At 51.2% G+C, this 18,625-nt stretch overlaps 1 protein-coding gene across 1 annotated transcript in view; it reads left to right on the plus strand.

Annotated features, from left to right (window-relative positions):
* The window catches only part of ksr2 (kinase suppressor of ras 2), a 52,554-nt gene that overhangs the window by 4,105 nt on the left and 29,824 nt on the right, over positions 1–18,625 (plus strand). Inside the window, exons 2-5 of the mRNA XM_062452111.1 lie at positions 1,452–1,592; positions 2,012–2,162; positions 9,578–9,613; positions 10,168–10,672. Coding sequence (XP_062308095.1) covers positions 1,452–1,592; positions 2,012–2,162; positions 9,578–9,613; positions 10,168–10,672 — 833 coding nt within the window. The remainder of the gene's footprint in view (positions 1–1,451; positions 1,593–2,011; positions 2,163–9,577; positions 9,614–10,167; positions 10,673–18,625) is intronic.

Consider the following 18,625-nt stretch of genomic DNA (forward strand, 5'->3'; position numbering starts at 1 on the left):
TCCTATCTATCCACACACCCACCCACACACACACATACAGACCCCACCCCTAACCCCCAGGACATATGTGTATTGGAGATGCTCTTGTAGCTCATCAGAGGGTCATAAACAGGACTTGCTACGAGACATAAAGCTATTTTCTAGTTATTTAGAGAAGGTGCTTCTGAACCGAGCACGATAGGAGATGTTCATATGACATGCAATTCATAATAACCACAGTAACCAAGGTCACGTTAATACTAATGAATGAAAGAGGAAATAGATGTTATTCCACGTTAATGGAAATTATAGTTCAGAAAAAGTGCAGAGTACAAAATGAGCGCACGGTAACTGCAAGAAAAGCAATGGCCTATTGATGCATTTGTGGAATTTAACAGAAGGGATATTATAGAATTTTCTTTTCCAGGAATTTAATCGTTATCCTGGTTTGTTGTCGGTCTTACACTCTAATTTTGCATCACAGAAATATGGGTGTACAGCAACCAAGCCCGCCAATTTAAATGTGTGTCTGGTTTACAGTAAGTCACACACTGAATGGCTGATTCAGTGGGGACAAGGAGGAGGATTTCTGTGAAGAAGGACTGCAGTGGATTGTTGTGTGTTACACTTTGTACTGGATGTTAGTATCCATGGGACATGGAGAGGAGAGGTTGCGCTACTCTTGTGAAATAAGGTTGTCTTATCACTTGATTTTTTTTCTTTCTTTTTAAGTGACTGCGTTAGTTAGTGTTAGTCTTGCCACTGCTCAGCTTCTCTCTCAGTTCTATTGTTTTCTTAGTGTGATGTTAGTAGTCAAACCCTTTCCTGCCAATCCTACCATCCTGAATATGAGTTCACATTAGGGTTGGATGTTTTTTTCTGAATGTCAGACAGTAACTTGAATGGGACTCAGTTGTGAGCGGAAAGAGCCCCCTTATCCCCTCAGATGTCTGACCTCTAAAAGCCTCAGTAGTCTGACCACTGACCTCTAAAAGCCTCAGTAGACTGACCTCTGACCTCTAAAAGCCTCAGTAGTCTGACCACTGACCTCTAAAAGCCTCAGTAGTCTGACCACTGACCTCTAACACCCTCAATAATCTGACCACTCACCTCTAACACCCTCAATAATCTGACCACTGACCTCTAACACCCTCAATAATCTGACCACTGACCTCTAACACCCTCAATAATCTGACCACTGACCTCTAACAGCCTCAATAATTGGACCTCTTGCACCCTCAGCCTGTCCTCTTGAAATAGCACGATGTGCTATTTACAATATTTCAGCAGTCACCAACGTAATCAGTAGAGCTGCTGTACCGGTCTACATGTGCATCTTCACGTTGCACTTTGTCAAATAATACTACGGGTTGTCTCGCGCAATGACTCAATTACTATCGTCTCGCACCCCCCCCCCCCCCCGCCTCACACTCTCTCTTTTTCTCACCCACTGTTTCTGTGCGTGTGTCCAGGGGAAGCTGGTGAAGTACTTCAGCCGGCAGCTGTCCTGCAAGGGCAGGGTGGCGTTGGAGGAGCGCAGCCCAGAGCTGGAGGACTTCCCGCGCCTCGGACACTGGTTCAGGATCGTCAACATGAGGAAGGAGGTCACCCAGGTAGACTGCAGCTCCCTCTCCCTCTCTCTCTGGTGCTCCCCCCGTCCCCTCTGTCTCTCTCTCTCTCTGCCCTCTCTTTTTCTCTGTCTTTTCCTGTGTGTATGTCTGTGTGCGTGCGTGCGACATTGCGTGAGTCGACGTCAAACAAAGCACATTTCAAAACAACAACAGTTGACCGAAGTGCTGCACAACCAAAATAGCAAAAGCCTTGAAACACAACACACACACGCACACACACACAAAGACCCGTTTAACAGACGTAAAAGACAAACGAAAACTCAACTCCCATACCGAGTTTATATCCAGGCAATAAAGATGTGTTCGAAGACAGGATGTAAAAACAGGCAGTGGAGTGGCACCACTTGACGGGGTGCGTCGTTCTAAAAGCACGCGTGTGCGTGCGTGTGTGTGTCCGACAGGAGATGAGTCCCGGGGAGGTGACGCTGCAGGCCCTGTTGGGGATGCAGGACGAGCAGGTGTGTGAGGAGATGCACAAGTTAGGGGCCAACAAGGAGGAGTGCGCTCGCCTCAACGCCTCTCTGTCCTGCCTCCGGAAGGCTCACCAGTCAGGTAGGCACCCTCCCTATCTCTCTCACACACACACACACACACAAACCTGTTTATATGTTATATGAAGAGTTTGATATGAATTGTTTTACAAAGCCATTGTCATCTGCACATTGGCAGAAGTAATTGCTGATTAAAGGCTTTGTTCCCTTACTTCAACTTCGACATAAGTTAGATCAGTGGTCTTCAACCCTGGTCCTCAGCACCCACTGTCCAGTATGTTCTACAATGTAGATGGTTCCCTGTTCCAACACACCCGATTCAAATGAATGGTCGTTATCCGGCCTCTGCAGAGCTTGATAACGATCCATTCATTCGAATCGGGTGTGTTGGAGCAGGGAAACATATAGCTCTAGAACATATTGAATGCATCAAGTGGTTTGCTATGTTTTTCACCTGCTACGCCTCCTCCTGTTTGGGTCTAGTTCTTCTAAAGTAGGTATATGTTGTCCTCTGCTGGTATGATTTGGAACGACAGCTTTGGGTGAAACCGAATTTGTGTGGACAGTGCCACCTGTAGAGGGAGTGCTTAGTCGTTGAAATAGGGATGTAAAACGTGAAGTAACGTTCCACTTTCGTCTGTAGCAGTGAATGCTTTTCTGTAAATGATCAGGGCCCTGTGTATATCCATCTTCTGTGTCTGCAAACCTGGTTCATAACAGGCACATACACACATTCAATCATATGCACATACACACGCACACACACATCTCATTTGAAATGCCTGGGGTGACTTTAACATGGAATCTCTTTTGTGTAACTCCAATGCTTTCACTGGTTTGATAAAGAGGAGGTGCTTCCAGTGTTTATAAGAGAAAAGGTCAACACGGTTTACACTGGCCATCATCAGCAGTTCACCCTGTCCACCTCAGTTCCTTAAGTGCCCACCAGAGGGCAGTGCAGACCACACGTTCGACAACCGTAGAATCCCTGCTCCTGCAGTGTCACGGCGCGACCACCGGAGGGCAGTAGTCTGACATACAACCAACACCATCAGTCAGTTTGAGAACGTTTTGTAAACATCTTTGATAACCTGTCATTTGACGTATGGCTTCCTCCCCCACATTCACTCACACAGACACCTCGTCAGTACTTGGCAGATGAGACTCCTGAGTATTTGAGGAACCGCAACGAAGCCAAGTTGAGGAGAGTTCTGGAAGGCATCCATGCATCCCTTACGTCTTTTCCGGAGGCTGGTGGGACATTAAACAGCCTCTTCTAGCAGAGCTCATCATTAGATTCATTAGATCACCGGCCGGTCTGGGGAAGGACTTTTGATCTGGAGCCTGATCTGAAAATGTTTTGAATGAGTTAGTTGCTAGGTGACGTCAAGCGGTTGGGATGTGAACACACCATCGTAGAACTAGACCATGACTACAGTAGATGCCATGTAGATCATAACTAGATCAGAATACAGCAGAACACACGCCATCATGCGCTTACCTTTCATGACTAGATCAAAAGACAGCCGAACACACAGATCGCAGTTGTACCGCTCATAACTAAATAACAACTAGATCACGGCTATATCAGTGTACAGCGGAACGGAAAACGAGTCCGTCGACAATGTTTCACGCGGTTGACGAACACAAGAGACGTCTGACACAAGAATCCGGAAAAACGGATGAAAACCCTCGACGCACGTGACAGACAGGATGTATGTTTGAGGGCGATTCAGATCCCGATACTAGAGAATGACGCGTGCCTAGGGGAGCACTCATACATGGAGTGTCCCGCTCCTGTTTGTGTGCTTTGGGCTGGACAGGGCTCCCTGCAGGTGCCACTGTGGGATCAGTCTAATGCCTGGGGTGGGGACCTGTCTGTCTCCTGGACAGGAGTCCACCTGTCGTTCCTTTGTCTGTCCGGGTGTCCGTCGGTCCACCTGCTCGTCCGTCTGTAGGTCTGACTGGCGGGCCGGCCCAGCTCTGTGCTGTGATTGGCCGAGAGGCAGACTGGGGCATGTTCCAGTGGAGGCAGGCAGGGGGTGTTGGCCGCCACGCAGGGCCCGGCTGGGGACGCCGCGGGCCATGCTGGAACAGGGTCCGATCTCGCCCGGAAGAGCACTCGATGTGTCTCTCTCTCTCTCTCTCTCTCTCTCTCTCTCTCTCTCTCTCTCTCGCTCTCTCTCTCTCTCTCTCTCTCTCTCTCTCTCTCTCTCTCTCTCACACACACACTTTTTCTTCTCCCTTTCTCTTTCTTTCTCCTTCTGTCTCGCTTTCCTCTTTATCTCTTTCTCACGCTTTCTCTTTTTTCCTCTCTTTTTCTCTCACGTGCCTCTATTTCTGCCTTTCTATTCATCTCACTCTCTCCGTCTTTCGCGCTCGCAATCTCTGATCTCAATGCACTCACACAGCCCTGGTGTTGACATGAGCAGGCTAATGGCTAGCTCTCCTAGCCTGGTGTGGACATGAGCAGGCTAATGGCTAGCTCTCCTAGCCTGGTGTGGACATAAGCAGGCTAATGGCTAGCTCCCCTAGCCTGGTGTGGACATGAGCAGGCTAATGGCTAGCTCTCCTAGCCTGGAGTGGACATGAGCAGGCTAATGGCTAGCTCCCCTAGCCTGGTGTGGACATGAGCAGGCTAATGGCTAGCTCTCCTAGCCTGGAGTGGACATGAGCAGGCTAATGGCTAGCTCTCCTAGCCTGGTGTGGACATGAGCAGGCTCTCCCGTATCTTAGGCAGAGGTATGAATGAAGCAACAGTTCATCGGGGAGAGCCAGTGGGCTGAGGACTCTCATCAAACACACTTTGATCCAGCTCAATAACTCCACTGTGTGTGTGTGTGTTCTGCATGTCTTTTTGACAGTGCATGCAGTAACGGTTTGTGTGCAAGTGTGCACATGACGGGATGTGTGTGTTCATGCACGCGTGTGTGTGTGCTTAATATGTGTGTGTGTTACCATAGAGAACTATGTACTCATGGCAGTCTTCTGATATGGAATTTTATGTTGTATGTAAAACGTATGTGGTTTTAGAGTGGTTTGTGCTGAGGGGCGTCTATGTCCATTGATTACAGATGACCTGTGATCAACAATTGGATCTTGTAGGAGGTCAGAGTTTGAATAATACCACTGAGTTAAGGGTTATAAGAGCTGAGTGATGAACAGAGACTTTTTGAGCAGTTGCTTGAGTGAATTACGTTCAGGGTGAGATAGTAACCGACCTGTAAGGGTTCATGGGTTGATAATGTGATTTTGCGGCTAAGGGGCAATTTTGTGATCTGCGAGGAACGATGGAGACTGCTTAGTTTTAGAACCTAAGGGTTACCTTTATCCTGAAGAGTCAGGATGAAGCCAAACTATCGATTAGTTGATCTTAGGAAGGACTTTGTGAAGGACACGTATGCTGATTTAAGTGACAAATGTTCAAACTATCCTGTATAAAAGGCGGTGTCTGTCTTGGGTCTAGGATCACTCTATCCTGAGGCACGTCGACTAGTGAGCTGCCTTTTACATTTAATTTACATTTAGTCATTTAGCAGACGCTTTTATCCAGAGCGACTTACAGTAAGTACAGGGACATTCCCCCGAGGCAAGTAGGGTGAAGTGCCTTGCCCAAGGACACAACGTCATTTGGCACGGCCGGGAATCGAACCAACAACCTTCTGATTACTAGCCCGACTCTCTAACCGCTCAGCCATCTGACCCCCCTTTTGATAGACGGATCACAAAAATCTTTGTAACTTACAATTGGTGTTGCTAAGTATTTGGTTTAACAACTATTTTCTCATACAGTTACTGCAAAAACATCCACCCCACCTCCTCCCTCTTCCTGGAAGGAGCTCTCGATACATAAAAAGAGGAGTGAACCTTCTCTGAGCTCGAATCAAATTAAAAACGTATCGCCCTCACCGTATTCCGTCATGTTTCTCTAAAGCCCTAGGTGCCGCGGCCCTCATGTCTGCTAGCTTTTGTTCTCATCGCAGGAGACATTTCCTGGTAACTGTCAGTTGCATTCTGAAACGACTGCAGAATTGCAAACGCAGGCAGAAGGTCAGCTATAATTACAAATACATGAATACCTCAGTAAAACAATTCCGTGACACGATGATCGCTCGCGACCGTACCTGCGCCGTGCATACAAACAAACCCGTCGCAACGTCTAATTGTTACTTTGACAAAGTCTCTGTGGAGTCCACGAGTTGCTATGGCGATGAGTCACATTTCAGAGGCATTCGCTTCTCTGCGGCGGCAGCGGCCCCACATCACCCGGCCAGGCCCCTCTTTGCAGGCGCCCACCCACGGCGCCCTCACCCCCCCCAGAGCGCGTGCTGGTCTGAATGATGGTGTCGATGTGACTCAGGGCTGTAGTGAACAGCCGAGATGTGAGCCCTCCCCCGATCACATCTCTCTCTCTCTCTCTCTCTCTCTCTCTCTCTCTCTCTCTCTCTCTCTCTCTCTCTCTCTCTCGCTCTCTCTCTCTCTCTCTCTCTCTCTCTCTCTCTCTCTCTCTCTCTCTCTCTCCCCCTCTCTATCTCTCTCTCTCTCTCTATCTCTCTCTCTGGTCTTTCTGTCTGAGACGCTACTCCGCACACGCTGCATTGCTCAGGCGGCTTGTTAATTAGCTTCAAATGCCGCGAAGAGGAGGAGGAGGAGGAGGAGGGGAGAGCAGAGACGGGGAGAAGATGGGAAAGGAGGAGGGTAGAGGAGAGAGGAGAGGAGGAGGGGAGAGGAGAGAGGAGAGGAGGAGGGGAGAGCAGAGGATGGGAAAGGAGGGGAGAGGAGAAGAGAGATTGCACAAGAAGAATAGATTAGAGGATGGGAGAGGAGAGGTGAAAGGAGGGGAGAGGAAGAGGAGGACGAGAGACAGAAAGGCGGAGACCAATCTGTGCAAATGCTGCCGCTCAGGAAGTTCAGGAACATCAGCCTCCTCCTTGAAGACCTTCAGTCATGCTACCTCCTAAACCTGACCATCAAACCTCCCAGTCATAAAACAGCCCAACCACCATAAACCTTCACTGGCCACCCAGCCTCCCAGTAGAACAACCAAGCTCCAGGTGGGGGTTCTATGTCATTTACCACAGTCACACATCCACTCCAGGGAGGCTAATTACGCCCCTGTCAGCTTCGCCCCCCCCCCCACCCGCCCATGTAAAAAAAAAACGACAGAATGCTACGCTATTCCATTATCAACAAACCACCCGGAGTTATCCGTCGCAAATCCCTCTTGAGGGTTGGGTTGGTGGGGCTGACGCTAGCTCTCTCAGCCTCCCGTGTGGAGGTATAGAGCTGTTTTGGGCTGCGAGGGTTGAAAGAGGACAGGCTTCATGGAGCTTTAGAGAGCGGACAGGCGTCGCTGAAAAGTAAACACTCTCCAGCCTAGTCACAGTCATCTGTGCGGAGGCTTTCGGTTTGCTAGCTGTCTCACATCGATTATTTATCCAGTTAGCCTGGATTTATTCAGGGACCCGCGTCTCTTTGTCATGGGAGAGGCTTACATCATGATATGAGTCTGTCACCTCCAATGCCATATTTCTACTAGACTGGAAAGATATCAGGGACATTTCTGTCTTCTTTTTTCCCCCCGTCATCTGTGCTCGGCAGTGGAAGACTGGGGGGGTTGGTTCTGTTCTACAAGGTGACTTCATGTGACGCCAAGATCTGCTTCTGTCTGAATTTTGAGCAGTTGCTAAGATACAAGTTTTGCCATTAAGCGTCGGTGAAAGGCGACGTTTCCGTGCGAACGTCCAAACTCGTGCGAGATTCGATTTGGGCATCTTTCAAACGCAGCGAGCGTTTCGAGCGGGGAAGAAAGCCAGACGTTTTGCACACAATGCTGTATTATTCACGACTGTATTATTTTAGATGGGTGCCGGGCTTTGATTTGATTCGATTTCTCTGGTGTCTATCGCCCGCACCTCTCCCCCTCCCCCGCCTCCAGCATCTATATTGAATAGGGCTGTGAGCCTCTTAACAGGGGGGAGCTGGGGTGCTGGGGGTAGGGGCCTGGGAGGAGGTGGTGGAGGGGCGGGCGGGGGGGGGGGGTGACTTTGAAGCCTCCTGGCATTTCCAAAAGCGAAGGTGGATGATCTTGTTTTGTTTTGTTTCCCGCCGCTAATGAAGGAGGCTCGACGGAGACGTCCTCGTCTTCATCATCGATTCCCGCGTGACGTGGCTTCAAGAGCAGCACTCCGGCGTGCCCTTTCGTTCGGTACTGGGAGGCCGGGGGGGGTGTGGGGGGGGTCTGTCCCGTACGGCCCTGTTGAGACGTTCACCCCAGGAACACCTGTGTGAGGATGTGGCCCCTAGATGGCTGTAGTGTGTCTCTGTCAGCCAGAGAGGGAGGTGGAGAGAAACAGTGGAGAGGCTCTCCAGGGCGTACGTCCCGGGTTCAGGGCCCCTCTCCAGGGCGTACGTCCCGGGTTCAGGGCCCCTCTCCAGGGCGTACGTCCCGGGTTCAGGGCCCCTCTCCAGGGGTGTGTATCCAAACGCTCTACCAGAGGAGCCAGCGGGTGTCTCACAGGTGAACTGGAGCGCCTTTGCCCGTTGCATAATGAGGGGCTGTCGTGGCGCGCTCGTCCGGGGATGAGAGTTGTTTTGGAGTGTTTGTTTTCCGACACTCGCGTCCCCGCGTTGCAACTCATCCGTCATCCGGCTTCTCTCGTCTCGGAAGTGAAAGAGTAGATTGGCGTTTGAGACATCAAACATCCGTGGCGAAAGACCTTGTCGCAGAGAGACCATCGGCACAGACGATCCAGTCTCATCCAGCCCCAGTCCCCTCAGGGCCTGACAGATGGTGTGAACTTTGACCTCCGCTGGCCGCAGCCTGGATCTGAGGGAGGTCTTGTTTCCCAGTCCGGCGTTCGTTGGAGCAGACACACCCGTAGGGACTCTCCCTAACCCCCCCCATCCCCTCACCTCCCACCCTCACTCCCCTCCCAATCCTAATAATCCCAGGGTACACCCAGGGTACATGCACGCCTGATCTACACATGGCAACGTCTGGACACCCGGTACAGCAGGACTCCTCCTTGAGGAGAAACCCAGAGGGTCGCTGCCTCATGGTGTTCCTCGCAATTCCGGCACATTCTCCCCAGATATCTGTTGTCACTGTGTCGTATGTATGGGAGCAGTCTAATCATCATGAAGGGCTTCGGTTTCGAAGTTCCTGCTGGGTTTTCGAGACCTTCTTCAGTGTTTTAGTTCCCTCTCGCATCCCCATCGTGTTAATTAGGTTTCTACGCCAAGAGGCCCTCAGAGACCGAGCCACATTGGCATTGGGAGCAAACTGTCGAGAGTTATCGCTTCTTGAGGATTGTTGAGGTATTCTGCGGGAGCATGTCAGATGTTCCTTTTCTCAAAAGCCACTCGTAGGATGAGGCCAGAAGCCGTCATTTGTCACGGCACTGCGAATGACTGCGTTCTTAACTTTGCCCGATCGATATAAACGTGCACCTCTTTGTTTCCTTCTCTCTAAAGAACAACAGGAGGAGGAGAAAATCCACGGCAACGGAGGTGAAGTATTATTACCTGAGCGGTGCACTGCAGCGGCGTTTCGCCCTCTTCCATAACCACTGACCTGTGGGGTCTCATCCACGCCTGCCTCATCCATCTCCTCGGCCTCTTAGCCCCCCCGCTGTCGTCCCTGTAGGTGTGCTCCATTCCACTTTGCTCCTCTCTGCGCTTCTCTTTTCTACGCCTACTCCCCCCTTTTCTCTCCTTCCCTCCCCTCCTCTCTGCTCCTCTCGCATCTCCGACATCGTGTCTGTCATGTGACACCCGCGTCCTACACATCCTCACCATTGGCCCATATGGATTCTTTGTTTGGTTGAATGAATCACTGTTCAAATGTCCCATCAGTCAAATTGTGTTTACGACGTCGTCATAGTTCTGAGAATCTCCCTGTGGTCGCATGTTTTAGGCTCGATAACTGCATGCCGCTGTTTGTCGCTTTCACCGGGGACATTCCGTCAGGGATCTGTCGTAATCAGCCCATCGTCTGTGGGTTGATTCAGTATCTCCCTGTGTGTGGCGTCAGTAACATCTCCATCCCCGGGTCTCCTCTGCAGCGGGCGGCCAGATCAATCAGGACTGGGCCATCCAGTGGCCCACCTCCGAGTCGGGGAAGGAGAACACCCCGGTGTGCCAGCCCGAACCCAGCCAGTGGATCCGCTTCCAGCTGTCCCAGAGCCCCCAGGTCCAGACGCGGGGCCTGCAGCAGGCGTGCCAGTCCCCCCAGGCCCTGGGCCCGTCATGCTACCCGGACCGGCTCACCGTGGACGGCCACCCCGCGGGCCTCCTCCCCTCCCTGGACTCGGGCCACCGCTCCCTGCCCCCCTCGCCCCGCCAGAGGCACTTTGCCCACACGCCGCCGCGGACGCCCCTGGTGGTGAGCACCATGACGCCCCCGGGCACCCCCCCAATGCGTTGCAGGAACAAGGTGAAGGCCCCCGGGACGCCGCCCCCCCAGAGCCACAAGCTCATTCACCTCCTGCCCGGGTTCACCGCGCTGCACCGCAGCAAGTCCCACGAGTTCCAGCTGGGGAACCGAGTGGAGGACCCACACACACCCAGGTGAGGGAACCGGGGGGGGGGGGGGGGGGGGGACGACAGAGGAGGGAGGGGGATGGGACTAGACGCCACCCATTGTGGCGGCCATTTTGAAGCTTTGTTGTTGGATGTTTGCCGTTGTTGTTGCTGTTGTTTTGTTGTTTGCGACGGCCTGTTTGGCTTTGTGTGAATCACGCGCGAGATAACTTGGCGGATGCTTTGTTGAGCTGGAGGCTGCGTCTGAAAGGGGAGGGTTGGTTCTGACGACTGATTATCAAGGGGCAACAGAGAGATGACGGAGACTAAAGCTTTTGCCGTTTGTGGAAGTTTTCAAAGTCAAACAGGCTTGTTCAGCTTTAAAACAGATGGCCCGCCTCGAGCACAACACGTCTATAACAACGCTGTGATCCACACACACATAAATACACACACACACACACACACGCAGGTCAGACATCCCTAAACAACCGCTGAAAAACAGGAGACGGTTCCACTGAGCATCCACCGTTCTCCAACTTCCTGGGAACGGGGGGGGGGGAGGGGAACGGGGGACGTGCCGTCTCATAGGACGACAGCGGCCCATCTCCTGTCTGGGAGCCAATCAGTTTAATTGGGATGAGGCTTGTCAGCGGCCAGCGAGCGCTGGTGGTCTGTCAGCGCGGTCAGCCGAGCCCCCGGCAGCAGGCTGTCTGGAGTTACAGTATGTAGATGACATCAGGCTGGAGGAAGACAGAGTCTCTCAAGACCAGCACAGTCATTTTGATAATGCCATTAGATGACAGTGCCCCAGCGTTGCCCACTTGGTAAGTTAATATTTGGGAGTTATTGTTCCCTGTTACCACGGCCATCTGGGTTGTGTTTATCGCGTGCGCGTGTGTGTGTCTATCCTGTGTGTGAAGGGTGGATCAGTGCAGCAGTGAATAGGCTCAAACGGTATTAGAGAATTGATTACCGGTCCCTAAGCTCTGACAGACCTCAGCAAGCCCTGTAATCAATGAGGCAGTTGGATCGTGCTGGGAAAGGCTGTGGCTCATCTGGACTGGGGGGCCGGGGGGCTGGGTAATTGAGGGCCGGGGGGCTGGGTAATTGAGGGCCGGGGGGCTGGGTAATTGAGGGCCGGGGGGCTGGGTACTGGGGGGCTGGGGACAGGGGGATGCCAGGTCACATGGACCTGGACATCTTAGTTCAAAGGTTAGAGTATTTTTTGTTTGTTTTTAAGAAGGTGTTATTTATCAGGAAGGCTGTGTTGTCAGTCCAGTCATGATCTCTACACGAGGCTGAATACAGTACCTGTCTGTCTTTCTGTCCATCTATTTTGTCATACTGATCTTACATAGCAATCCCCCCCCCCCCCTCCCCACACACACACACACATCTCTCCTAATTACCCAGTGGTGAGAGGCTGGACACAACAAGCAGAGATTGACCTCTGACCCACAGACACATTCTTCTTAATAATCGTCCTCAGTCTAACCCCCCCCCCCCCTCCCCCCCCTTCTTCCCCCGGTGTCGTCGTCGTAGCGCAGCACGGTGACAAAGACACGGACGGATGGTAGACTGTTTATCATGCTGAGCATTCACAGGTATTACCCAGAGCTGTTAGCTTGCCCATGCAGAGTGATAAAAAAGCGTGTTTTTGTTCAAAGTTTTCCAGAAAAAGGAATTAAAAGGCGAATGTGAGATCTCTGGCCTGCTTTCTACTTACGCTCGCTAGGGATGGTTTGGAAAGCTTTGTACAATGACTGGCTCTGGAGTTCACTACTGGTCACATTGCTGGGAACATGATCTATTTTAGCATACTCCATTAGATAGGTAGCAGGCTGGCTGACTGACTAGTGGACCAGCTGGTTGGATAGATGATAGATTGTTGGATAGACAAGATGGATGAGTGGCTGGCTAATTGCCTGGCTGACTGCAAAAATATTTCCCAAGATTTTAAAAGAAAAATGAACTTTCTCTGTGTCCCGGATTGAGCCTTCGACAGTTTTTAAAACTACTAATGATTCAACTTCAATAATAATTCCTCAGGATGCCAGAGATATTTCTGAGTTCAGACATCAGAAGTTTAATTAATTCAGGAGTTGTTCTGTATGCAGAAGACTGCAGCATCAGAGTGTCTGACTGCAGTGGAAAACACTCATGTTTTTCGAGAGGAAAAAAACTGACCACAGTTGGCCAAAGTAATTGGTTGTTTGGCTGATTGGATAATTGGTGTTATGGGAGGGTCGTTGTATTTGTGCTTGTCTCCGCCTGACTATATTTACATATGCTTAATTACAAGACTTCTGGAAACGAGACAAATTTCCCGCAGTTAAAGGTTGACACTGTCCGAGGGATTCGTTTGTTTCGACCGTCAGCAGAGCGCCCTGGAGGTTTCCGGCTCTTCCATTCTGCTCACCTACCCCCCCTGCTACCTCCCTGGTCTGTCCAGCATGCAGGTCCAGGCACCTGGAGGACACTCGGGTCCCAGCCCCACTTCCATGCCTGTGTTCAACCACAAGTGTGTGTCCTGTTCATTTTTGCTCATGCAGCAGTGCTACCTCTCCGCTGCCCTTATCAAGGCAAGTGTCTCCCCCCTCGGCGCCACCGATAATTCATGAGCCTCGTTCAGTATGCTAATGAGGGACCACGCGCTAAAGTGGGACTCGACGGTGACGTGTGCAAGCTCGGTGGCCTTTTCCACGCGTCACCGTCGAGTCCCACTCGATGTCGCCGGGTCCCGGGACCATTCCGGAGGCGGGTGGGTGTGTTTGTTTTGCCTCCCGTCCTCCGCCAGCGCCAGAGCGTTGGTGGGACTAGTGTAGAACGCCACTTTAATGAGAGTTTTCTTCTCACTGCTAGGGGTTTAGCGGTGAATGTTAAGCACTTGCTTATTGAATTGGGTGTTTGCTAATATATATGAGGTGGGAGGGGGCTGGAGGGCAGGCATGATTCAGACTGTGGTTTCCAGGCTTTCCAGGGTAATTCAGAGACGGACAAGTTGAGGGAAAGGAAAATTTGCATTAATTCCGTGGCCAATTTGAATGTTTTCTTTGATTAAATTGTCATATATACTGAGGGTATATCCCTCCTCAGATCACCTTCTTCACTCACGCTCCTCTCTCTTCTCCTCTTATCTTATCTCCTCTTCTCTCTCCCCTCTTTCTTTCTCGCACTCTTTTTTCCCCTTCCTCTGTCTCGTTCCTCCTCGTTCCCCTCGCTGTCTTTCTTCCTCCTTTCTCTCTCCCTCCATCTCTCCCTCCTACTCTCTTTTCATCTCCCTCTCTCTCTCTTCCTCTCCCCCCCTCTCTTTCCCCCCTCCCTGTCTCTCTCCCTTCTTCCTCTATCTCTCTTGGATCTCTCTGTAGCATACCAGAGCTAGGAATGCAGCTTCACACCAGTTCAACACCATCTGCATACCCCGAATAGCGTAAACAGGTAAAGCCTGCATCGCTATCTTTATGAGGACATGAATCCCTGCTAGAATCTCTTAAGATCGAGATGGCCATATGTCTCTTGAGATGAAAGCCAGAAATAAACAGTCAACAAACCACAGAAGAAGAAACTCATTAACCTCAGCAGAAGCCGGGACACATTTTCACCTGGCACAGTACACTGGCTAGCAGAGGACTCATACAACTCCTAGTATGGATGACAGCATCCCTATCCGGCTAGCGAGCGAGCTAACGCTAGCATGGCTCGCCTGATTTGCGCAGACTGGTTTAACGGGCCCAGGCTGCCATGGTGGGATGTTCTGAGCCCCATATTCCAGTAGCGATGTGTACCTCCATACTGGCGATTGGTTTGAGCCTACGCATGGAGGAAGGGGGTCAGGGGCTGTGGTGGGCAGCAGGTGGCTAAGCTAACGCGGCTCACCTCAGGTGGGAGAAGGGCAGACGCGGACCTGAGGAGGGAAGGAGGCAGAGAGCAACAGTCCAGTAAACAACGTCACGCTCAGATGGCAGAGCTACCAGAAATCTGTCTGGCTCCGAGGGGAGGGGGGCGTGGAGGGGAGGGAGGTAGAGGGGATGAGGGCGTGGGGGGGATGGGGGGGAGGCCTTGAGAGGAGGGGTGTTTAGGGAAAGGGCGTGGAGGGGATGGGGTCGTGTAGGGGAGGTGGGGGGTTAGGGGACATTGGTGGGGATAGGAGGGCGCAGAGGGGATGGGGGGGGGTGGAAGGGAGGGGGGGTGGGGGTGAATGGGAGATGGAGTTATTTTGTAAATGTTGTCAACAGGTTTTTCATGGAATAACTATGTCCAGGGATGGAGGCAGTGACAGCTTAATATTCTTTTGTCCCCATTTGTAACTCCTCTTTCACAGTTCTGGAATATTCTATCAGCCTCGGATCAATGACCTTTAGCCTCAACAGCTGATTAGCAACGCAGAGGAGTGTGTGACTAGATCGAGGACACACACAATGACATTAATGGGGGACCTTTGGCTTCCAGGGTTTATTTGGGTGAGACTATACACGCTGCCATGGAGACATTGTGTGTGTGCATGCATACGTGTGTGTGTGTGTTTCTGTATGTCTATTGCGTGCATAACTTTGTCCATACGTGATCAAGAATGTTAGTACATGTGAGTGTGTGTACATGTTTTTGTGTCTAAGGTTGTTAGAATATATAAGGTTGTGTGTGTATGTGGGTGTGAATGTGTGGTTCTTACGAGTTCTTCGGTCTGAGTGTGTGTGTGTGTGTGCGTGCGCGTGCAGTCACCCGTCTCTGTAGAGGAAGAGTCATCCATGGTAATCATGGCTTTGGCCCTTAATGACCAGACAAGTGGGGGGATGGGGGGAGGGGCAGAGGGTCAATCTGGGGGCCTACACACCCTAATGCCCCTCTCTCCACTTTCTATCCCATAATGAGCATGTGCCCCGGTCTCCACGGGCGGCAGAGATTGGAGGCATGATTATGAATTTATATGAGTGTTTAGGACCAAGACTCTACTGCTCCAAAACCACCGCTGTCTCTGCATAATTGATTTATTAAGCTGCGACACCGGAGGGTGTGTGTGTGTGTGTGTGTGTGTGTGTGTGTGTGTGTGTGGTGTGTGTTTTTGTGTGGCTGAGTGGGAAGGTAGGGTGTGGATGTGTGTGGGTGTATTTTTGTGTGAGTGTGTGTGTGGTGTGTGTTTTGTGGGTGAGTGAGTTTGTCTTAAGGGTGAATATATTTGCCTTGCAAATTATACTCATCTATATATAAATGGTGTGCAACAGGACCCTGGAAGTCTACCTCTTTTTCCACTATTTGATACAATTGTATTTCGCTATTTGGTGTAATGGTATTTGCTGTTACATTTGGACAGGGCCATAAATCACTGGTCTAGTGTTATACGAACCTGAGAATTGCTGAGGTTGAAAGATCTTGTGAATTTTACCAAACCAGACATCAGGAAATCTATAAACGACTGCAATAAAACAACCCAAGCCCAAAGCCACTTAAACATCAAGTTAATGGCAAGACAGTGTCAGTGACAGTGTTTGTGCAAAGTGGGTTTTTTTGAATGCTGAAAGTTGTCAAACCAGATAACAAGCAACCTGTTGTCCATAGCAATAAATCAATACAAGTCAAAAGCACATCAATCTTAAGTACATGCCAGGTAGGTTTCAACACTGGCTGTTTCTCTGTGTGTACACGTTGGAATGTGGCTGGAAGGGTTCGATCTAATCTGATCTTAAAGTGAATTTACTGAGTAGAGGTGTCATTCTCTCTCTGTCAGGCCTCCTTTCCACCGGGGGTCAAATGATGTAACAAGGTGTACCCAGGTGTCTCTGGAGCGCTAATGATTTAGGCATTTTAGCAGACGCCCTTATCCAGAGCGACTTACAGTAAGTACAGGGACATTCCCCCGAGGCATGTAGGGTGAAGTGCCTTGCCCAAGGACACAACGTCATTTGACACTGCCGGGATTCGAACCAGCGACTTTCTGATTACTAGCCCGACTCCCTAACCGCTCAGCCATCTGATCCCCAATGGACCATGCATCCCGCAGTATCGTTTCATATCAAGGTGGCCACGTAAACGGTTTGAAGTATGGCTTCATTTGGCCTGAATGGGAATATCAATTCGGATCAAGGCATAGCACTGTGGGGTACTGTAGAGACACTCTCACTGACATCGCGCACACACACACACACACTGTCTCCCATCTGCAGAGGTGGCCTTCTCCAGAGACGGAGTGTGTTCGTGTCGTTGGAGATAGAGAGACTTTGATCAGACAATGAAAGGAGGCGTCCAGATCCGCAGGTGTGTGTGTGTGACAGAGGTTTGCCGTTCAGTCCTGTTTCTCCGCTTTGGTGGTCATCAATTTTGCGCGAGACACTCGCACCATCTAAGCGTCGAAGCGAAGCTGCGTTTGTTTTTGGAGCGTCTTTGTGCGGATGGTCACGATACGATGGTTGAGATTAAGCGCCGGCAGGGGTGCCAGCGGAACTGTCGGTTTACCCTGCTGCACAACCCGCTCCTCCCCACTCCTCTCTCCTCCTCTCTCTCCCCCCCGCTGTCCTCTTCTTTCCTCCCCGCTCCTCTCCCCTTCTGTCTCTTCCTCATCCGTCTCTCTTTTTCTCCGCCCTTCTCTATCTTCTATCCCCTGTCTCTCTATTCTGTTCTTTCTTTTTTTTCTCTCTCTATTTCTCTCCTCTTCTCTCCCGTACTCTCTCTTTCTCTCTCCTTTATACTCTCTCTCCTCCTCCCTCCTTTTCCTCCTCTATCTCTCCTCTCCCTCCTCTCTTTCCCCTCACGCCACTCTCTGTTCTTTCTCTCTCTCTCCTCTGTCGGTCTCTCCTCTCTCTGCTCTCTCCACTGTCGGTCTCTCCTCTCTCTCCTCTCTCCTCTGTCGGTCTCTCCTCTCTCTCCTCTCTCTCCTCTCTCCTCTGTCGGTCTCTCCTCTCTCTCCTCTCTCCTCTGTCGGTCTCTCCTCTCTCTCCTCTCTCCTCTGTCGGTCTCTCCTCTCTCTCCTCTCTCTCCTCTGTCCTCTGTCGGTCTCTCCTCTCTCTCCTCTCTCTCCTCTGTCCTCTGTCGGTCTCTCCTCTCTCTTCTCTCTCTCCTCTGTCCTCTGTCGGTCTCTCCTCTCTCTCCTCTGTCCTCTGTCGGTCTCTCCTCTCTCTCCTCTCTCTCCTCTGTCCTCTGTCGGTCTCTCCTCTTTCTCCTCTCTCCTCTGTCGGTCTCTCCTCTCTCTCCTCTGTCCTCTGTCGGTCTCTCCTCTTTCTCCTCTCTCCTCTGTCGGTCTCTCCTCTCTCTCCTCTCTCTCCTCTGTCCTCTGTCGGTCTCTCCTCTCTCTCCTCTCTCTCCTCTGTCCTCTGTCGGTCTCTCCAGGTCCTCTGAGAGCCGGGGGGCCCAGGGAGTGACAGGGCTGACACAGACGGGCCCCTCTGGGGGAGAGGGGGAGGAGAGGGGGAGGAGAGGGGGACACTGTCAGGTTGTGGGGGGGGGGGGGGAGAGTGAGGAGGGAGGGTTCTACAGTTGCATTGAGGGCGAAAAAGAGAAAGAGAGAGAGAGAGAGTCGAGAACAAGTCAGAACAGGAAGAGAGAGCTAGTGTGTGGAGGAGGGAGGTAGCAAGAGGGTGAGAGAGAAAAAGAAAGAAAGAGGAAGATGGAAAGGTAACGACACACGCACATTTATATCCACGCATGCTGCATGTTCGCACAAACACACACACACACACGCGCTGTGATACATTCAGACTCACAGGAATCCATTCCCATGCTAATAGGACTGATAGAGCTGCTCTCCAGCCACCCTGAGTCATCCAGCCCACCTCCTCTCCTCCCCCTGACCTGCCAGAAAGAAGAGAGTTTGCTGTGTGACAGAGAGAGAGAAAGTGAGAGACATCGAGAGAGAGAGACAGAGAGAGAGAGAGAGAGAGAGAGAGAGAAAGCGAGCAAGAGAGAGAGAGAGAGAGAGAGCGAGTAAGAGACAGAGAGCGAGACAGAGAGAGCGAGAGAGAGACAGAGAGAGGTGAGAGAGAGAGAGAGAGAGTGAGAGAGAGAGAGAGA

Source organism: Osmerus eperlanus, chromosome 25, assembly GCF_963692335.1.
Source record: "Osmerus eperlanus chromosome 25, fOsmEpe2.1, whole genome shotgun sequence".
Taxonomy (NCBI): Eukaryota; Metazoa; Chordata; class Actinopteri; order Osmeriformes; family Osmeridae; genus Osmerus; species Osmerus eperlanus.